Source organism: Xiphophorus maculatus, chromosome 17 (genome assembly GCF_002775205.1).
Source record: "Xiphophorus maculatus strain JP 163 A chromosome 17, X_maculatus-5.0-male, whole genome shotgun sequence".
NCBI classification, from domain to species: Eukaryota; Metazoa; Chordata; class Actinopteri; order Cyprinodontiformes; family Poeciliidae; genus Xiphophorus; species Xiphophorus maculatus.
Genome location: NC_036459.1, coordinates 1,505,174 through 1,524,053, shown reverse-complemented (window position 1 = coordinate 1,524,053; position 18,880 = coordinate 1,505,174). Strand labels below are relative to the sequence as shown.

General features: G+C 39.1%; 1 protein-coding gene across 1 annotated transcript in view; it reads right to left on the bottom strand.

Moving 5' to 3' along the window:
* The window catches only part of trhde (thyrotropin releasing hormone degrading enzyme), a 150,570-nt gene that overhangs the window by 27,995 nt on the left and 103,695 nt on the right, over positions 1-18,880 (bottom strand). Inside the window, exons 7-11 of the mRNA XM_023349784.1 lie at positions 18,645-18,758; positions 12,886-13,023; positions 12,328-12,393; positions 7,496-7,561; positions 6,929-7,107 (exon numbers count right to left, since the gene is read on the bottom strand). Coding sequence (XP_023205552.1) covers positions 6,929-7,107; positions 7,496-7,561; positions 12,328-12,393; positions 12,886-13,023; positions 18,645-18,758 — 563 coding nt within the window. The remainder of the gene's footprint in view (positions 1-6,928; positions 7,108-7,495; positions 7,562-12,327; positions 12,394-12,885; positions 13,024-18,644; positions 18,759-18,880) is intronic.

Sequence of the window (18,880 nt, the reverse complement as noted above, 5' to 3'; positions counted from 1 at the left end):
GTTGGATCCACAGAGACGAAAACAAAGGAACATTATGAGGATTTTTGCCTCAGTGCCTCACATGGTGCTTTGGTCATTATACTGAAGGCTGTTTATGAAAACAGGAGATGCTGAATGTTTTGCCTGAGACTTGAAAGAGTTACAGACGTGAGTTGGAGCTTGAATGTGTTTTATGATGGATTTGTTTTGTTTTAAAAACAGAAACTTTTTAAAATAAGAATAGTCAGGCTCTCACTGTCAGTTAGCAAAGTTAGCTTTAGTGCAGAAGAATTAGCAGCTAAATTAGTCAGTGAAAAACTTAAAGAACGATTTTAGTCTCTAAATGGTTGAAATGTGATTTTAGTTTTTAAATGTTTCACTAAAACATCGAGCTGTAAATCAATATGTTTCTTAATTTTCTTGTATTTTTTATCTAAAACTGACTGAACTTGCCAACAATTAGCCTCCCAAGCTAGTTTTAGCGTTTATTTATTTAATGCCAGCAGCTAGCTGAACAGTTTCACTAAATTAATTAATGTGTGGAAAGTTTGAGTTAATTTTAAATTATTTTAACCATTAGTTCACCTAATTCTGCCACTGAATTTGGAGATTTGTACTGTAGTATTTTGTCCTCAAATCATATTTCTTTAGTTTGATGAACTAACTCTCTGGTTTTATTCAGTTACTCTGTATGAGGTTTTAGTTGCTGTATTTTTTCAGGCAGACTGTCTTTTTATTTACTAGACTTAAGTTTGGACTTATAAAACTTTTGATTCTGCAGGTTCAGCTAAGGAACTAGTTTCACCATCTGATGAGCATGATGCCACTAACAGTGAATTTAAAATACAGCATTAGCATCAATAGGCAGAAGCTAACATTCACATCGTCCCTTATTTCTGCTGCTGTGTGTCCAGCCAATCAGCAGCAAGGAAAATAAATGCTGCTTCTGGATTGGCTGCGTTGCAGGTAGCATTGCGTATAGATATTTTAGCTACATTGTTTACCAAAATTATACATATATTTTACTATAAACTGATGAAGTATTTGGAGTTATGCTCCACTAATGCTTCATCTTCACAACATTAATTGTTTTCATCCTTTTTTCGTTCAGTGACATTTTGCAGACGTTTTGGTGATATTGGGGTTTGTTGTGCATCTGCAGACCAGCTGCGTGAGAAAAATCATCAAACTGTTGTTTCTCCCCGTCTTTCACTCTGAGCAGTTACTGTACGCGAGTAATAATGGCTCCAATAGAAAAGCGGTAAACATTAGATTCTTCTAAGTTCCACTAAAACGCAGATTTTAATGAAACTCATTTAGATTTTAATTAGACTGGATGTTAGTTAGAGGTTGAATACAATCAGCTTGACTCGCTCACATCAGTTAAACACAGATGTGTGTTTATGGGCCGGAGTGCGTTCACTGTGAGCGTTACTGTACCAAAAAAACATTCCTATAACAGCCGTTTGTCGCAGCAGGCAGCAGAGGATCAATACGAGGGCCAAGCAACCAAATATTTAATCCTACATTTACATCAGAGCGACTGACAAGAAGAGAACTCAATCACACGCAGCCAGCAGCACGGACAGCAGAATGTGCTTATTAATATTGATGAGCGGCTCGTCCTTAGAGTTTATAGTTTATTCATCAAAGCCAGAAACCAACTGGATGTATAAGAAGAAAAGCAGCAGGAAACCATCAATGCATATTTTTACAGTCAAAACTCTTCAGATAGCAGAAACCCCTGTTGCTCCTCATCCTCTGCTAAAACACACATCGACCTCATTTATATGTTAGAGAACTAAAATCAAAGATTAAAAAATAAACTTCAGCAAAAAAGTTGATTTTTTCCCCCAGTGGTTGGGGGTTTAATGTAAGGGTGGAGATAAACTTTGACTGTTCTCATGATAAGTTCTTGTTACATAAAAAAGCAGTAATTAATATCGTCACTTTTATCGTGATCACAATAGCAACACAAAAAATATCATGATAAAGCTTTACGTCCGTATCGGCCGCTCCCAGTTTGATTTTAACGTTAGACAGAAATAATGAGTGATTTCACTCCCAGGCCTGGTTACAAAAACTGACCAATCAGAACCTTTCTGACGACACGAAGTCGGCAAAAATATCTGAAAAAGCAAAAAATCTGAGAAAATTAGTGAATGGATGAGAAAGTCTGTAAAAGGTTAGAAAACTATTCGTCAGATTATGAGACTCTGTTAAAATCAAGCAATTTTAAAGGGGCAGTATCGTATAAAACCCACTTTTTAAAGCTTTATATCAAGTTTTAATGTTTTTCCTTCATCAGACAAAACTGGAGTGTTGCTTCGAGTCTTTCATCATTCTTTAATCTCCATGGCAACCATTTAGAGTTGTAAAATGCCTGGGTGGACCTAGCTCCGCCTTTGAGGCACAGCTCCTCCCCCTTCCGGCTCCTCCAGACTAGCCAGCAGTAATCAGCAAACACCTGATGGAACTGCTGAGCTCGTTACAGGAGCTGCTGCTCAGAGCAACGCTGGTAAAAACGTTGCTAAAGGGTTAATAGAGGAGCCATGTTGGGATGACTTCCTGAAGGCGGAGCTTCAGAAAGAGCAGGAGTTCTTAAAGAGACAGAAGCCCAATTTCAAAGTTTTATGTGATTTACATATATATTTACTTATACTTGTTTGTGTTATAAAAAGTCTCTGTGGCTGGAAAACTCATAATGGCGCCTCCTTAAAGCTCGTCTCACACTGCAGACACATCAGCTGACAGGTAACAGAATGAGCGTCTGTGTTGATTTTAAGAGTTTTAATGCTAAACAGGACAGTTATGAATAATTCCCCACTCAATTTATGTTTATAATGTCTATTTATAAACAGCTTAGCCGTTTTAAACTGAGAGGTGTCTCTACGGAAACGTCCCAGAGGAAACAGGAACAAAAATGGAAATGCTGAGTGAAATGTAAACAGGCTGGAAGTCTTTTAACTGCTTGTGAATGTTTCTTTTTTTTAACAGCCAAGGTGAGCGGAGCGGACGGCGACGGCGCGTGTTCGGACCGGCTGTGGCAGAGATTACACCTACAGACACGCTGCTGCGAAAAACTAATTGCTCTATTACAGATTTATTCAGAAGGTAATTTTTTAAAATAACCTGGCTGTAGTTTCCACACGATTTAATTTTTGAGCTAAAAAAGTCCAAAGCAACTCGACTCCATGTGCAAAAGTAAGTGACCCCTAAAGCTGATAACCGGGTGTCCCTCCACCGACACAGACCGACGTCAACATGTCTTTAACGTCACTCACAAAGACGTTTTCTCCATTTTCTTTACTGAACAAGTTTAATTTAGCCACAGTGGAGAATGAGGCACAGCCTTTCAGTTTGATTTATGTCCATACTTTGACTAGACCTTCATTTGAGTCCAAAGTGTGTTTCAGCTAAAAGTCATGAACTGATGGTCAGATGTTTTCCTTCAGGATTTCACCTAAATAATCACATAAAGACGTTTACAAAATCAGCCTTTTATCGCCTGAAGAACATTTTCAGGATTAATGTTAAAGCAAAATGTAGAGAAACTCATCCATGTTTATCTTTAGTCAGACAGATTACTGCAACAGCATCTTCACAGGTCTGCCTAAAAAATCCATCAGACAATACACTTTAAAATACTGATGTTAGGTTATAGGTCTTTAAATAGATTAAAGATCTGCTGATGTATCAACCTTCCAGACCTCTTGAATTTTGAAATGATTTTTTTCTGCCATCCCTTTTTCAGAAAGTCCAACTGAATGAAGTCCAAATATCCAGACAAACAAAGAAGAACGTCTCTCTTTTGTCTCGTTTATAAAACAAAAAAAAAACATCAGAAAGCTTTTGAAGCTTGGATAATGTTAAAATGAATATGGGTTGATGGTCATCCATCTTTGTTTCGATCTCTCAACATAAAACACATTTTGATCGCGGATCTTAAGGAGTTTTCCTTGTTTTAGACCAAAACGAGCCTCAGCTTTTACACCTGGTTTCTTTAGGAAGCAGAAAGATATGAGTGAATGTGAAAACATATTTAACCATCTCATGTTTAGTAACTGATGAAATGGAAGAAAATTCACATCTCCAGTAGCATGAGACTGCAGATGTGACCCGTTAGCAACAATGCTAGTTGACCGTTTCCCCCTTTCACTGTTTGAACTGGATGAACTAAATCTCCACTTTGCTTCATGTTTCCAGCCGTCTTTCTTCTGCTGCAACTTTCAAAGCTGCTTTGATGAATGAACTTCATGAAAAATACACACAGCAAATAAACAGCATATGGCCTGATTCTGAGTCTTTACGCAGAGACGGGACTTTGACTGGGACTATAATCATCGGCAACAAACGTCCAAAGAATAAAGCCTTGTGTGGTTTAAAGGCAGGAGAAGAAGGAGAAGCTCATTAAACTCCACAGATAACAGCCTGTTTAACAGTTTCTAAAGCCTTGGACACATCCAACAAAATGCAGAAAGCTGCTCTCGCTCTTCCTCCGCAGCCATAATGTTCTTAGCAGAAACAGTTTCAGTATTTATTGGACTATAAACGTGAGAGCTGCAAATAAAGGCTTCATTTAACCTCCAAAATAAAAGAAACGCAACAAAACATCAACAGTTACGTCTGATTTCAGCCTGGATTTAATGACGCAGAAAAAGAGCAACACATTAAATTAATGTAGGTACGATGCTAATTAGCACCACTAGGCACTTAGTCATATTTATAAAACTAGAATGTTTTTCTTGAACAATAATTGCCATGTTTATCACTACATTGTTTCAGATACAGCTTTTGTTATTCCACAATAACAAAAATCCAAATTTTTAATTTCTACAACTGTACCTAAATTATATATATATTAGGTGTCTAATTATTTGCGATGACAGTCGAAGCAGTCATGGCACTAATATTGAAGAAAACATCTACACTATGCCTTATTTCCATCCTCGCACTACAGCCAATCAGGAGCAAGGAAAATAAATGCCACTTCTGGATTGGCTGCTTTGCAAACACCAGCCAATAGCGTGTCAAGTAGGGTTGCCTCAAAGTATTTCAGCTTCTGAAATGCTACTTTCTTTTAAATATTTGAAATAATTCTCCAACTAATTTGAAGAAAAATCTGCAAATAGGCAGGGATCCACTATAACACTAAAACTAGCATTATTCATTTCCATTTCTCAGTTGCCTAAAGTCGCTAAAAAGCATCAAACTCAAAATTAAACACAAGATTGAGTATATATGTATATATGTTATTGCACAATCTACACCAAGGTTAAGACTAGTTACTGAGTTCATCAGCCAAACTGATCAATTCTGCTTCCATAAACTGGGTGTAGTTCACACTCTGACCACTAGATGGTATCATAGCCCCTCTAATAGCATCCTTAGAATAAGAGGAATTGGCATCAACCAGAGTTTGTGAGATTCATACACCACCTTGGCTTTATTCACAACCAAACAGGCGTCACTCGTCCATAAGGGGTTTAATAAAGGAAATACGTTTCTGAACGCAGCTCAAAACGTTGCTGTTTGTTTACCAAAGGGCAGGTGAACACTCTGGGATCACCAAGCGAGTTTCAGAGACTCAAAGAGAGAAAAATCAGCAAAACCTGAAACAAACGGCTTCAATTCAACAGCCAACCGAGACACAAAGGGCTCAGGTGAAAAGACGACAGAGGAAAGGAAACTTCCAGCGAGAAGCCGAGCGGGACGGAGCGACTGTAAACTGCCTTACGGGAAGAAAAAAGGCAAGAAGAAGAAGAAGGAGTGAACAACAGGTAAGGAGGACTGCTGAAGTATTAATGGAGGAGAAAGTGGGTCGATAAAATGCAGAAGAGAATAAACTCCAAAGATGTGAATAAAACATCATGGGAATAAAATATGAATGATGCATAAATGATGGAAAAGTAGTAAAGTAGGTGAGGAAAAGTGGGCAAATGGGGAAATGCTGCGTGATTGCAAATTAACAAATTTAGTGCTGAATGCGTCACACAATTTTAAGATCATCCTAAAACAGAGCAGATGAGTCATGAATTTACGTCACTAACACTTTCCTGCATGTTTCACTCTGAAAAAATGAAGCTTAAACTGTTTTTAGAACAAATTATCGCATGAAGATTTGATAATTATCTGTTAATATTTACTAAGAGTTATCTTTTAATCCCTAAGGATTTCATTCACGTGCTAAAAATTATTGTTTACCACATTAGAAATATGAGCAGGCATTTATTTTCTAAGAAAGACAGAAGGAGATGAAAATTGTTAATGTTGATTTTCAGCTTTCCAGTCTTCGTAATGACTATTATACATCACACTAAGTCAAGAACAGATTGTTATCAGACATTAACATCCCACAATAATCCACCAATGTCACTGGTTAATAATCAAGCTCCTCATTTTGCAGTAAAACACGCAGCAGCTGCAGCTTGTTGCTACCAAACCAGCCTCCATTCATTTAACGTCAGATAAAACTGGCAGGGAGACTCGAGTCTCAGACCACGAGTCCAAGTCAAGCCTGAAATCTCTGATTTATGAGAGTCAAATTTATATTTACAGAACAAAAGTTTGGCTTGAAAACCAACTTTTATCACTCCTGATGAAAACTTTTAATGACGCTTAGAGCTGAAGACCGATAAAAACTACGGGTGTAAAAGCCCTGAAGACAGAAGTCAGAATATATGAACAAATATTTAACTGGATAAATGTGTATTTAAAACCTGCTTAAGTTAAAGTCAGTTAAATAAAGCTTTTATTAAGTTATCTTTTTCTAATTTGCAGGGATTGAGAATTTAAATTGTGATGGTTTTCATTTTTATTGTTGGGACCTGGTGGAGCAAAACCCCGATTTACTTTTTGTACATTTCCATGTACAAAACTCACCATGTTATGATTAGAAATACACAAGAAAAAGGTCTAATAAACCATTTCTCTTGGACTTTGTTGCTACCTGAGGTTGTTTCTGACTTCCTCTCCGTACAGGAAGTGCTCCTGGGTGACCTTGATGTAATGGGTGGAGAGCTGCTCTGATTGGTTCTTGCTGATGGTGACGACAGGGTAGCCCATTTGTAGAGTCCATCTGTCCATCATCTCTCCGATGTCAATGTCCCGCCCTTCTGAGCGCATGGCCTTTAGACAGAAACAAATGCAGAAAGCTGGTGAAGGTGCACAGGCCTGATTAGAGGAAGATGAGTGACCTTCAGCTAAATTAATGTCTAACTGGCTGCCTGTTAATCAAAGATCTTCAGTATATAAAAAACAAATCGATGGTGATCACATTAAAAACTTCTTGCTGAGAAAACAACTCACTCTGGTTACCAAGGCAACAAACTTTCTCCATCTCATCAAGTCAGTCTTAGCGAGCTTCTCATTAACCTTCGTTAGAATTACTCAATAATTACCAACTTCAGTGAGTCGGCCTTCCCTCCATTCCTGCTGAGGTTAATGTGGCCTGAAGCCTCAAGTCCAAATACAGAAAAGAAAAACGGATGGCTTAGAACCAGACAGACGGACGTACCTGAGTTAGTTTACTCCAAAGGTCGTCTCTGGCGGCGTTGCTGTACATGTGACTCAGGAGATAATCCTGAAACAAAGTGAAAGAAAGACGTATGATGAAAGTCTCCAAGACCACAAACGCTGTGAGTCTGACGTTTCTCACATCTAACTACTGTTACAACGACCTGACTGGACTCTCACCGAGACCAGAACCACTTACTCAGAGATGTTCACAAGTCTTTGAGAGGAAGGCCTCTCGATTACGGAAGGGCCAAGTCAAAAATTATTCTCCAGTCAAGACTTTCAGAGATCCGTCAAAATCTAGAGGCTTTTAGACGAGTTCAAGACAAATTTATCTAGATGTACATTTTACATTCATGCATATTTCTCCTAAACATAACAGCAGTTGAACCAGATTAAACAGCTGATTTTTTTTCTTTTCTAATCCAAAACTTTTAAGTTTAATTGATGAGTCCCAATGAACTAAAGCAAAAGTACACAGCAGATTAATTTTCTTATTCCAGGCAGCAGAGTCCTGGGAAGCTTCCTAATTCACTTCTTCCTCATCTGTGTTTTTCCCCCAGATGATCATTGTTGGCTCTCGCTCGGCTGTCACCGCTGCTGCTGTATTCCAGGACATCTTCATGCAGCTGATGCCTCCCAAACAAGTTTCTGCTGCGAAGCTGTGAGCGAGTTAAAGTCACAAGCAGCAGAGCTCTTTTATTATGACTTCACTGTTAAATGAAATCTGCTTTGTTCACCGTCTGCAGGCTCTTCCAATGAGCTGCAGGGAGAAACAAAGAGCTGCCAGTTTCAATAATCTCCCACTCATTGCTTGGATTTGTACAACACAACCAAAACAAGGAGCGTCTCATTTCTGCCGCATCAAAATGAACTGTGAACAAAGCAGTTAGTGAATGAAATCTGTTACTTCTTCATTCATGAGCTGCTGAACAGAACATGCTAGCGATTACAGCGCCCTCTACTGGCCAGACGAAGGTAAATTTAGGGAAAATCCACATGCAAAAAGTGGCAGGTTTTTCCACAACTGTCCTGTTGGGGGCAGCAGAGCGTCTATTCCCGATTTTACATTGGCAAATCTTGTCGCCTAGCAACCATGACAGCGCTAAACTACTAGCAAGCTAGTAATAATGGAGTTTAAAATCTCACTGATTATTTGATCCTTTTTAGTAAAAATATTCGCACAAAACAAAAGCCTAGCAACAGAACCGCCTTCAAAAGATGCAGTCCCTGAATTTGGACATAAACAAACTCCTCCCACATCCAAGATCCTCAGAAGAGCAAGATGCACGACTCCTGAAGAATGTTCAGCCGAATAGCGCCGTCAACAAACTGTGGTGGGACAAAATGTTGATTGGTGTCAAAAAACAACTTCAGTAAAGCTGTAAAATAAAGGCTGGGTTTCAATAATGAAAAATGTTTCCTTCTATTTCTACAAAAAACAAAAAAACTACACGGCAAAACTGTGACACATATTATGGAATTATTACATTTTGTTTACTAAAATCCTCTAGATAGTCAGGAAATCCTAGAGCTCTAATTTCAGCTAATTAATACAAATACTGACAATATGAACTTAAACTGTTATCACAATATTGTAATAATAGTGACAATAAAAACGGTTTATTACTTATTTTTTAGGTAACTGTATTTCTGTACAGCCCCACAAACACAAATACAGTTTTTGAAAAACTTTCTCCCAATCCTGACAATAAGGTCAAGATATGATTTTAATAAACTGGAATTTATCATCGCATGGATCCGTTACCTTCGTTACCCGATCTCCGGTTGCCAGAAGATGATGGATGGATGGGAAGTACACACAACTCTCCGGCGGTTGTGTTATTGGAAAGAAAGTGTAAATGGTAACAGGTATCTGTGTGTGGATTCCTACATTTCTGGCGTACAGTGAAAAGCTTTTAGATAGAAAACATGTCAGAACAGAAGAGTTTAATTTTTAATCTGGGTGACTGGGCGCGCCTGGCGGCGGTCAGGAGTTTTAAGAGCTTTTGGTTGATGAACAAGCGGCAGACTGGGAGCGCGCCTCGCAGCCGGGAGGTTTGTGTTTCTCGCTCGTTCTCACGGCAAAGGATTGTGAAAGCTTAGCGAAGTGAGAGGTTTGGATGAGTTCATGATCCCACAAACAGACAGGCAGGAAGTGGCAGGAGATACGGCAGAACCGGGACCGGTCCTGAGCTGCTCGGGGTTCGATCAGCGGACCAGAACCAGGATGAGGTGGTAACGGCTGGCTGTGTGTAAGTGAGTTTGACTCCGACACCTTTACTGACAGGAACAGATGTACAGAACGCAGCGCCGGTCCAACACAAACAGATTTAAAGACAAACCAGCAGCCGGTGATAAATATGGGCTGCAGGAATCTCATTAGGAGAATCTGTCTGCAGCGAATGTGAGAATAAAGGTGGCAGATTCATGGAGGAGCAGTTACAGCTTCACAGTCTGTTAATGAGGTCTTGTTTTCCTTTTCCAAGCATCTCTGTCAACACGGCAAACACTTCGGCTGCCACTTTCCTCCCGTCTTCAGGCGGCTTCTCCGTCGGCTGCCGTCTCCTCGGAGTATCGACAGGTCGATTCGCGCTCAGCATCCCAACATCACCTGCTTCTGATGGACGGCGCTCGCAGAGGATGAAATATCGATGCCGCCAATTAAAGATCTGAACGTATATCATATGTAAAGATTGGGACATAATTGAAGAAAGGAATGTATGTCAGAATAGAGGAATTTTGTATGTTTTCCTCCTTTGTAACGTTTTGTTCCTCGTTTTTTGGCCATTATTGTTTCTATTAAATAGATTTGTTGATGTTTTGCATATTTTTTGGGTGATTTTGTGTCATTTTTTAAGATCTTATCAACCATTTTGCACCATGTGCTAATATGTGTTTGCACATTTCTGCTCATCTGCTAAAAGCAGAGCTAGTTTTTCTTGTTTAGCTTTAGCTAACATTGAAAACAATTACCTCAAAATTAAATCTAAAGTTCTAAATTAATCAGCTGTTTGGTAAACTTTCAGTTGAGTCAGTTTTGGTTGTCGACCGTTTCCATTCATGCTCTTATTTTGAAGACAGCAGTTTCATTTCCTGTCTATTTTTTCTTAAATAAATCATCCCTGGAAATTTTTATTTAATATTCACCCTGGTTTTAATAATCTGAAATATTTCCCGTAGTATTTATAAAATAATTTTGTTCAGTCCATAAACTGGTTTTAATTCATTCTGACCTAAATTTAAAGGTTGTTCTCTGGCACTCGGTGGCGCCCCCTCACACTAAGCCACGCTGTAAAAAGCCACGCTGTTTGTTTTTATTGTTTTGTTGCATTTGCATCACCTTTTATAGACGCAGAAGCTTCATGTCTGGGAATCAGCAGCGTTTATATCTAACCTGGTTTCCTGAAAGTTCTGGGTCACCTAAATTTCTGCCGCAGCATTTACTCTGTGAAGATGAACAAAGCATTTTCTTGTTTATTTAGAGCAAATAAAAATAAGCAGCAGTCTTCAGGGTGCATTAAATAATATTTTTACAGAACTTCTCTGTGATCTGAGTCCAGTTTTATGGATTAAAAAAACGATTTCTGGCTGTAAAGTAAATGTAAGCGCACCGGCTGGCCTCCATTTTATTGGCCGAAGTTTGTCCGTAATGAAGTGAGCTGATGCACAAATGATACGCATGGGTCTCCAATTATGGCTGCTGTGGCTGAGCATTCTTTGGATATTTATCTGGTGGAAAATCAAACTTCTCTAAAAGTTATTTCTGTCACTAAACTCCTCCCAGCTTCATCTTTGATCCATTTTCAGCCAGCGGCTGATTCTGTCTTTGAACTCAGTAAAGAAAATAAAAACATCATCCCAGGAATATGATCTTTTTACTGAGGATTTACTTATTAATGTGTGACTGCAGCAGAATCAGCAGCTTATTCTCAGAGCCTTTCATGTTTTTTTGAAGATATTTGAATTATTCTTTTTTTTATGCAGAAAGACAAAAACAAACAAAGAAAGAAGTGTTTGCAGTGTTCTTTGGAAGAAAATATGAATAATCAAAACATACAGAGTCTTTGCTTTGGTCTTTAAAACAATGAGTTTTCATGGATGCAGAGCAGAGAGAGAAGCAGGAAGTTCAGACCATGTGTAATGATTATTATCCCCTACTCCAGCATCTCTAACCAAACAACCAGGCAGATTCAAAGTGGAGCAGTTAAAGCAAACGAGGTGAATTTTTTTACTCTCCTTTTTACTTTTACTTTTGCAGAAACATGTCGCAGCAGTGCTGCGGACATTTCTTTGGTCCTCTGTGTGAAACTAATTCAGAAACAAACTGATTGTTTCCAAACGTCTGCAGTTTATTTTACCTGACTAATTTTTAATTTGCAAAAACCTCAGGCTTCTCAATAAATGAGTTAACCACAGGGCATCAGACCAGAGCAGGCTGCATTGTGTTATATAAAGATGGATTTTAATTCAGAAGGTAATTCCTCAAATTTCTGGGAATAAGTGGAATCAGATTAAAACCGTTTTCCCCAGACTGACGGGAATCACACCATGTCCTCCTTCAATCCGCTTAAACTTCTTTCAAAAAGAAGGAAACATGTAAAAGTGCTTTAACTCAAACCAAGGTGCTTTTTACATGGAGACAAACTGCCTCCGCAGCCGAACCCTACAATCACCATAAGCTCTTAACGGTAAGAGTGTTTCTAAAATATGGCTTATTGCCGACTCTGCTCAGATCGTCTGTCTGAAACCTTCAACTCGACTCGGTGACAAATCTCTTAAGAACACTTCAAAGCCAAACGTTAAAACCTCCAGAAAGAGACCTGTACTTACGTTGAGTCCCTTCTGGAACAGCGGCTGCCCCATCACGTTCGCCAGCATCCGGATCAGCGCCGCCCCCTGCAGACAGCGCACAGGAACAGCAGGGAGTCAATATTCACTAATCAGATCATTGAATTTGTAGGCGTGGAGTTAGCTTAGCATTCACACCTCACCAACCGAACTGAAGTTTCTATTCAAACGGACTGGAGTTGGATGAAACGGTTCTGGTGTGAACGGATCCTCTGAGACTTGCAGCCTGTTTTCTCACTGATCTTGTTTGCCACCAAGTTCTCCTTCATTTTGTTTTGATTTGAACATGTCTGGATTCAACACGTCCAGAATCTGAAAATAACTAAATGAAAAACTTGCTTCTGGTTTTATTGTGGCCAGTTTCAATCAAACCAGCTTCCAGATGCAAAGGTTGGTTTGAGTCTCTGGTCCAAACAGTTTCAACCAGAACTTCTTGGTTTAGAGGGAAACTCACTGATCTGATGAGGAGCTCATGCATTTTGATGTTGGGTTTGAAAAAACTGACAAAGTTCTGCAGAACAGCTGGAATGGCTCGTCTACCTTCTTGTAGGCGATCCAGTCGAAGACGCGGTCGATGTCGGCCGCCTGCTCCACTTCCTGAGAGATGGGGTGGGAGGAGCTGAGTCCGTCCAGCAGCATCACCTCGTGGAGAACATCGGTCAGGAATCGCTGCTTCTCCTGGAAACACAACGGAGAACCCAACAGGTCCAGACGTTTGAAGGTTTCTACTGGGAGCGACGGGCTGGAGGCGCCGCCATCCTCCACCAAACCAAACAAATCAACCAGAATCAACCATCCAAACTGTCCCAGAGCTGAACTCCAACAACTTATTTTAAGTATGCAGTGTAACTTTTATTGATCACTTTTTAATCTCCACAGTCTCTCCTGCCCACTTCAGTTTGAAATGGTTTAGTCAAAGTAAACCCAGAAGCATCCAAAACAGCTAAATATGAGATAATTTGGGTAAATTTCCAACATTAGGAAGGAATAATTCTTCATGATTGGCTGATTTTTAATTCATTTTGCTCAATGGCTCCTTGCAGAGGTCAGAGGTCGCCCTCTATTGAATTAATATTATTGAAAAGTGATGAGACTAATCTGATGAGTGGCTCATTTAAAGCAAAAAGTTACAAGTTCTGATTTTAAATGAAAAGCTTTAATCGGATTTTAAGATTTTCTTTGATTTTTACATTAAAAGAAATCAACAAATTCTTATTCATGTAAACCAATTTATCTGGAAATTAAAGGTTTAATTTGGTGATTAGGAGTTAATCTTTTATTATCTGTTTGTTTTGTTGTGACTTCTAAAGTTTTATACATTTAATTTAAAGTGTTTTATTTGATCTTTTATTTTCTAATTCCACCCAAAGTTGAAATGATATTTTAATCCTTTATTTTCTGCCAGTTCTCTTTTTCTTTCTTCACGTTTTTAATTGATTTCTGCCAACATGTCCAGCTTTAACCAGCTCTGCGTACTTTACCCCGGGGATCAGGCTAAATCTAGGCAGCGGCGGCTCTGTCTAATTTATGGATTACAGTGTTTACCCAGGTTTAAAATGATTATCCATTGTGTAAAGAAATGCTGATGCGTGCAGTTTTAGATTGTGAGGAAGATGAAGAAGAAGAAGAAGAAGAAGAGAGGCTTCAGTAGATCAGCAGCATCGACAGGAAGGAGTCTAATTCCTGGTTTACGGTGGATCTGTGTAATTCCTGATGAGACGTGACCTGACTTTAATCTAAACTCATGTTTAAATCAAACCAGAGGTTTTCTCATTTCATTTCTTCACTTATTTACGTTTTTATTTTCTCTTGACTGAAAATATGCGTCTAATAAAATCTGATTGTTTTTAAAAGAGAGTAGATTTAAATAAGAATATGCTTCTTTCTATTCCTTTCATGTTGATGCTGGACTATTTTGATTATCACTTTATTTAGTTTTAGTTTCTGTATGTTTGTTTGTGTTGTTTATTTTCATGATAAAATGTTTAGATGCAGAAAAAGAAACTCCTGTGTGAATTAGCATCGAGAGAATTTCACTGAACCAACAATTCAGTTTCAAAGCAGCAGGAAAACAAAAACTCCAGCAGATTTTTTTGTTTTGTGACTCAAATTTCAAGCCAAGCCTGATAAAAACATCCGACTGTGTCTCTGTTTTCTGATCTTTTATTTCCACAGAAACACCCGGGGTCATTTGTGACGCCCTTTTACCGTTTCGTGGTAAATCGCTCTTTAAATGAAAGTTTTATAAACTTTCCTACAAAGTAAATTTGATGTTTCCCTCCAATAGTCAGTTGCCATGGTTATTCTGTGAAGCAAAGCCTGTATTTTTCCAGCAGCTTTGATTTGAGCAGAAACCAACTGTGTTTGTCTGAGAGATAAATTAGTTCCAGTGAATCCTTTCAGGACCAAAGGGACAGTCGGATCTGACTAATTCCTGGATTTTCTAGATGTTTAAACAGGCGATGGATCTGATTATCGCCTTCATTATGTACATCGGCACAAACACAGCGAAGGCAAACACACACTGGACGGCTTCCACCACAAATCACACAATCAGTTCATCAGATAAATTGTACATTTGGATGAAACTGGAACGACTGAGGAACAGAGCAGAGAATCAGACTAAATGAGACATCAGCTCTGATTAACTGAGACTTTATATCACCTGGAGAGGTGAAAACGGTTCAGCTGCTTCATAATGACCAGATGGACCCAAACCGAGCCAGTACACAGACACAGATGCCGGGTCGGCGCTGCGTTCAGGAGCAGCTGGTGAACTTTAAACCGTCTGCTGATCCTCCATCACTTCCAGAGCGTCGCTCCTCCTCTCCACCTGTCCTCCTCCTCCTCCTCCCCCACGGAGCCGTTTAAACTGGTTTCAGTAGCAGATCGCTCCCCGTGCCGCACAGCAGCACTTTCATTATCAGAGCTGGAGGTGTGGCTTCACCAGCAGGTGAGCAGTTCAGACATTTTCCACAGACGACCGTCAGGGAAAAATCTCATCTTTTCCTTTTCTTGAATTCAAAATACTTTGGAAAATGAAGTTACAACCTAAACATCCATCATCTATGGGGTTCCACAAGGTTCTGGACTTGCTCCAGTTTTATTGTAGCTTTTGTTGAAATGACCAAGTGACCACTCACTTCCTCTTGGTGAGACCTGTTCATTGTATCTGTGTGTGAACTATTTTACGCTCCTGTTTGTCATGTCCCTGGTTTCCTGTGTACAGAGAATTCACCTCTTCGTCCAGCGGGAGCAACAATCCCCAGTAAACTCAATTCTTCCTCTACAGATCTATAAAGGAGGACTTCCAGGAAAATCATCTCCAATTGTTGAATACGCAAAAAAAAAATCCTGTTGTCCCGTCTGAAATTATTAGAATTAAACTGAGAACAAAATTCCCACAAGTCTGAACCTCAATGCACGACGGAGCCATGACAACAAAAAGAAAATATGTGGGCACTCTTTACCAACATGCGACAGAAAGACAAGATGGCTGCCTTCAGGATCGGCTCGTTAGCCTGATGTGAACAAGCTGCTCTGATCTCACGCTATGATATAATTCACTATTTAGTGAACAGGAAGTCAGAGCAACATGGAGGAGCTTCACTGAAATCTACATAATCAATGTTTAACTTTGTAAAGGAGGCGGAAGAAAAAACATGTCAAAAACAGAACTGAACCTAAACTTATTGTTTTTATGGTTTTATATTTTAGTGTTTTATATATATGATTATGTAGTCAACATCATGTTGTATTATTTTGTAGGATCATCATTTAATTTTATAGTAGTTCTTAGATATACTGTTTAAAAACCCATGTAGGGAAAAGAAATGATCTCATGCTGTGACACAAACTGGGCCGGCTGTTCGTCCCAGTTTGTCTCTGTTAATGAGTCTCTAGCAAATAAACCTAATAAATAAATAAACATAAACTCTGTGTGTGAATAACCAGGTTCTAGTGACAGGCAGAGTGAGTACATGTAGCAATGAAATTAAAAGCTACAGATAAATATCTCTGATAAATATCTCTGATTCTGGCTTCACACAAAGGTGTGTAGAGTTATCAGATAGTTGTAATGTACTTATATAGTTTATAGGTTATAAAGGAACGAGGTGGGCTAGTTTTATTGTTGTCATAGCAACTGCCTACCAAGATGGCCGTCAGTTACAAAGTTCACAGAAGTGTGACATCACATGAGAACTATGTATTGATCTGTACTTATAGATTCCATACATTGTCATTGATACATGATCCAGAATGTTCTTAAATATTGGAACCAATACAGATATTAATATTGGATCAATCTCCAAAAGTTTGAATCGTTTTGGTTTCAGTCTTTAATTACTGAAAGACAACAACTCATGTTAAAATGTATTTTATATTTCATATACAGCCTCCCCTGGAGAGATGTGTCTTCGCTTGCTGATCAGTCTGCTGCTGCTTGTTTTATTTTAAAACGTTTGTCCGAGTGGAAGTGGGTGAGCCGGGATTTAAAACTCTGCTGCAGCAGCAGCAGCTTCAGCAGCAGCAGCAGCAGCAGCAACTCCGGCAGCAGCTCCAGCAGCAGCAGCTCCAGCAGCAGCAACTCCAGCAGCAGCTCCAGCAGCAACTCCAGCAGGAGCTCCAGCAGCAGCTCCAGCAGCAACTCCAGCAGGAGCTCCAGCAGCAGCAGCAGCAGCTCCAGCAGGAGCTCCAGCAGCAGCTCCAGCAGCAACTCCAGCAGGAGCTCCAGCAGCAGCAGCAGCAACTCCAGCAGGAGCTCCAGCAGCAGCTCCAGCAGCAACTCCAGCAGGAGCTCCAGCAGCAGCAGCAGCAGCTCCAGCAGCAGCAGCTCCAGCAGCAGCAGCTCCAGCAGCAGCAGCTCCAGCAGCAGGAGCTCCAGCAGCTTCAGCAGCAGCAACTCCAGCAGCAGCAGCTCCAGCAACTCCAGCAGCAGCAGCAGCAGCTGCAGCAGGCATTGTGCCTGCGGCTGATAAGCCCCCTCAGTCCAGTGGAGGTGAATGATGCTGCACTTCAGCAGAAACAGAGGATCTGTTTGCTGTAATTTAAAGTTCTGCAGCTCTCAGAGCTGAAGACGTTTCTAACCAGATCCGCCTCATCTGGAGCAAATCTGACGAGGAATTAGATTCTAATTTAGCCGGATTTCATCCCATTATTCTCTGCATATTTGTTTGGCAACGTGAGCGAAACAATAGAGCAGAACCGCTGCAGCTGAATATTATCTGCTGAGCAGCAGGAAAGCAGATATTGATCCGCTGATCCGCAGAGCTTCACCTTTTAACTTCAGCCTTAAATTATGTCACAAGAAAAAGACGAGTAGAAACAGCAGGAGGCCAAGTTTACGCTGCAGGTGGAGAAATATTTCACCTCCATTTATCCACCCAGAGGATTCCACACATCTTAAAGAGCTGAGCTGGACGTTTTGTTTCACTCCTCCAATAAGAAATGTTAAAAAATTATTGATTTCACTCAGAAAAAAAACAACCTAATTTGTTAATATTTTAACTTTATAAAAATAATACAAAACATTAATACTTGAGTATAAATATAAGTATTTAAGCTGAAACTCTTTGTTCATTTAATAATTTTTAGTTGATATGCAACAATAAAGAAACATATGGACTGAAATATATAAAATTATACTATAAAATGTAGAACTTTTAAAGAAATTAGATTTTTAAAATTTGGTGTAAAACGTGGTTTTAAGCAGAAAATTTAAATATTTTAAATATTATTTAAACTGTTCTGGTCTTTGTAGACTTGCAGAAACCTAGAGAACATTAAATCTAAGGTTGATAGAAACATAATATTAAAAGATAATTTCACTTTTTTTAATATTTGAGATATTTTTCAGTTTCACAAAGTAAAAACAGTCTCAAATATTTCTAATCAAACCTTTAAGGTAAAACTGTTGCAGTTTGAATTTTCATAATGTTGACATCAGGTTTTGATTATTTTGTTTAATGTAAAATTGCACGTTATGTAAAAAATGTTTTTTATTTAAAGGTTGGCTGAGGTTTAAAAATTCCCAAAATGAATAAAAATGATAAAAAATATTCCAAGCATTTCTAAAAACCAAATGCTACGTTTGGAAATTTGAATCTAGGACTTAACAGAAGTCTATTATCTTTAAGTTACACAAATAAATAAATTATGTTTTATTCCAGAAAAATAGAGTGAAATTTTCCTTTGAACTGCAGCTCACTGATTGAAAAGAAGCTAAATTATAGTTTAATTTTACAGAAAGTCAAATTTTAGCCATGAAGATAAAGACTGAAGAGTTTTGCTCGACTCACCATGTTCCACTTTGGGAAGAGGAAATCTGTGCCGACGTACTCGAAGAAATGAGCGAAGCCTTCCTTTAGCCAGACGTCCTCCCACCACACCGGCGTCACCAGATCACCAAACCACTGAAACGGAAACAAGGAAACGATTCGTCTGGTTTTTAAATTATAGACAATAATTTTCCTTTTCCATGAACTCCTGAAGGGAGTTAAAGTGTTATTAACACACTGGAAACTCATCTAGCGCT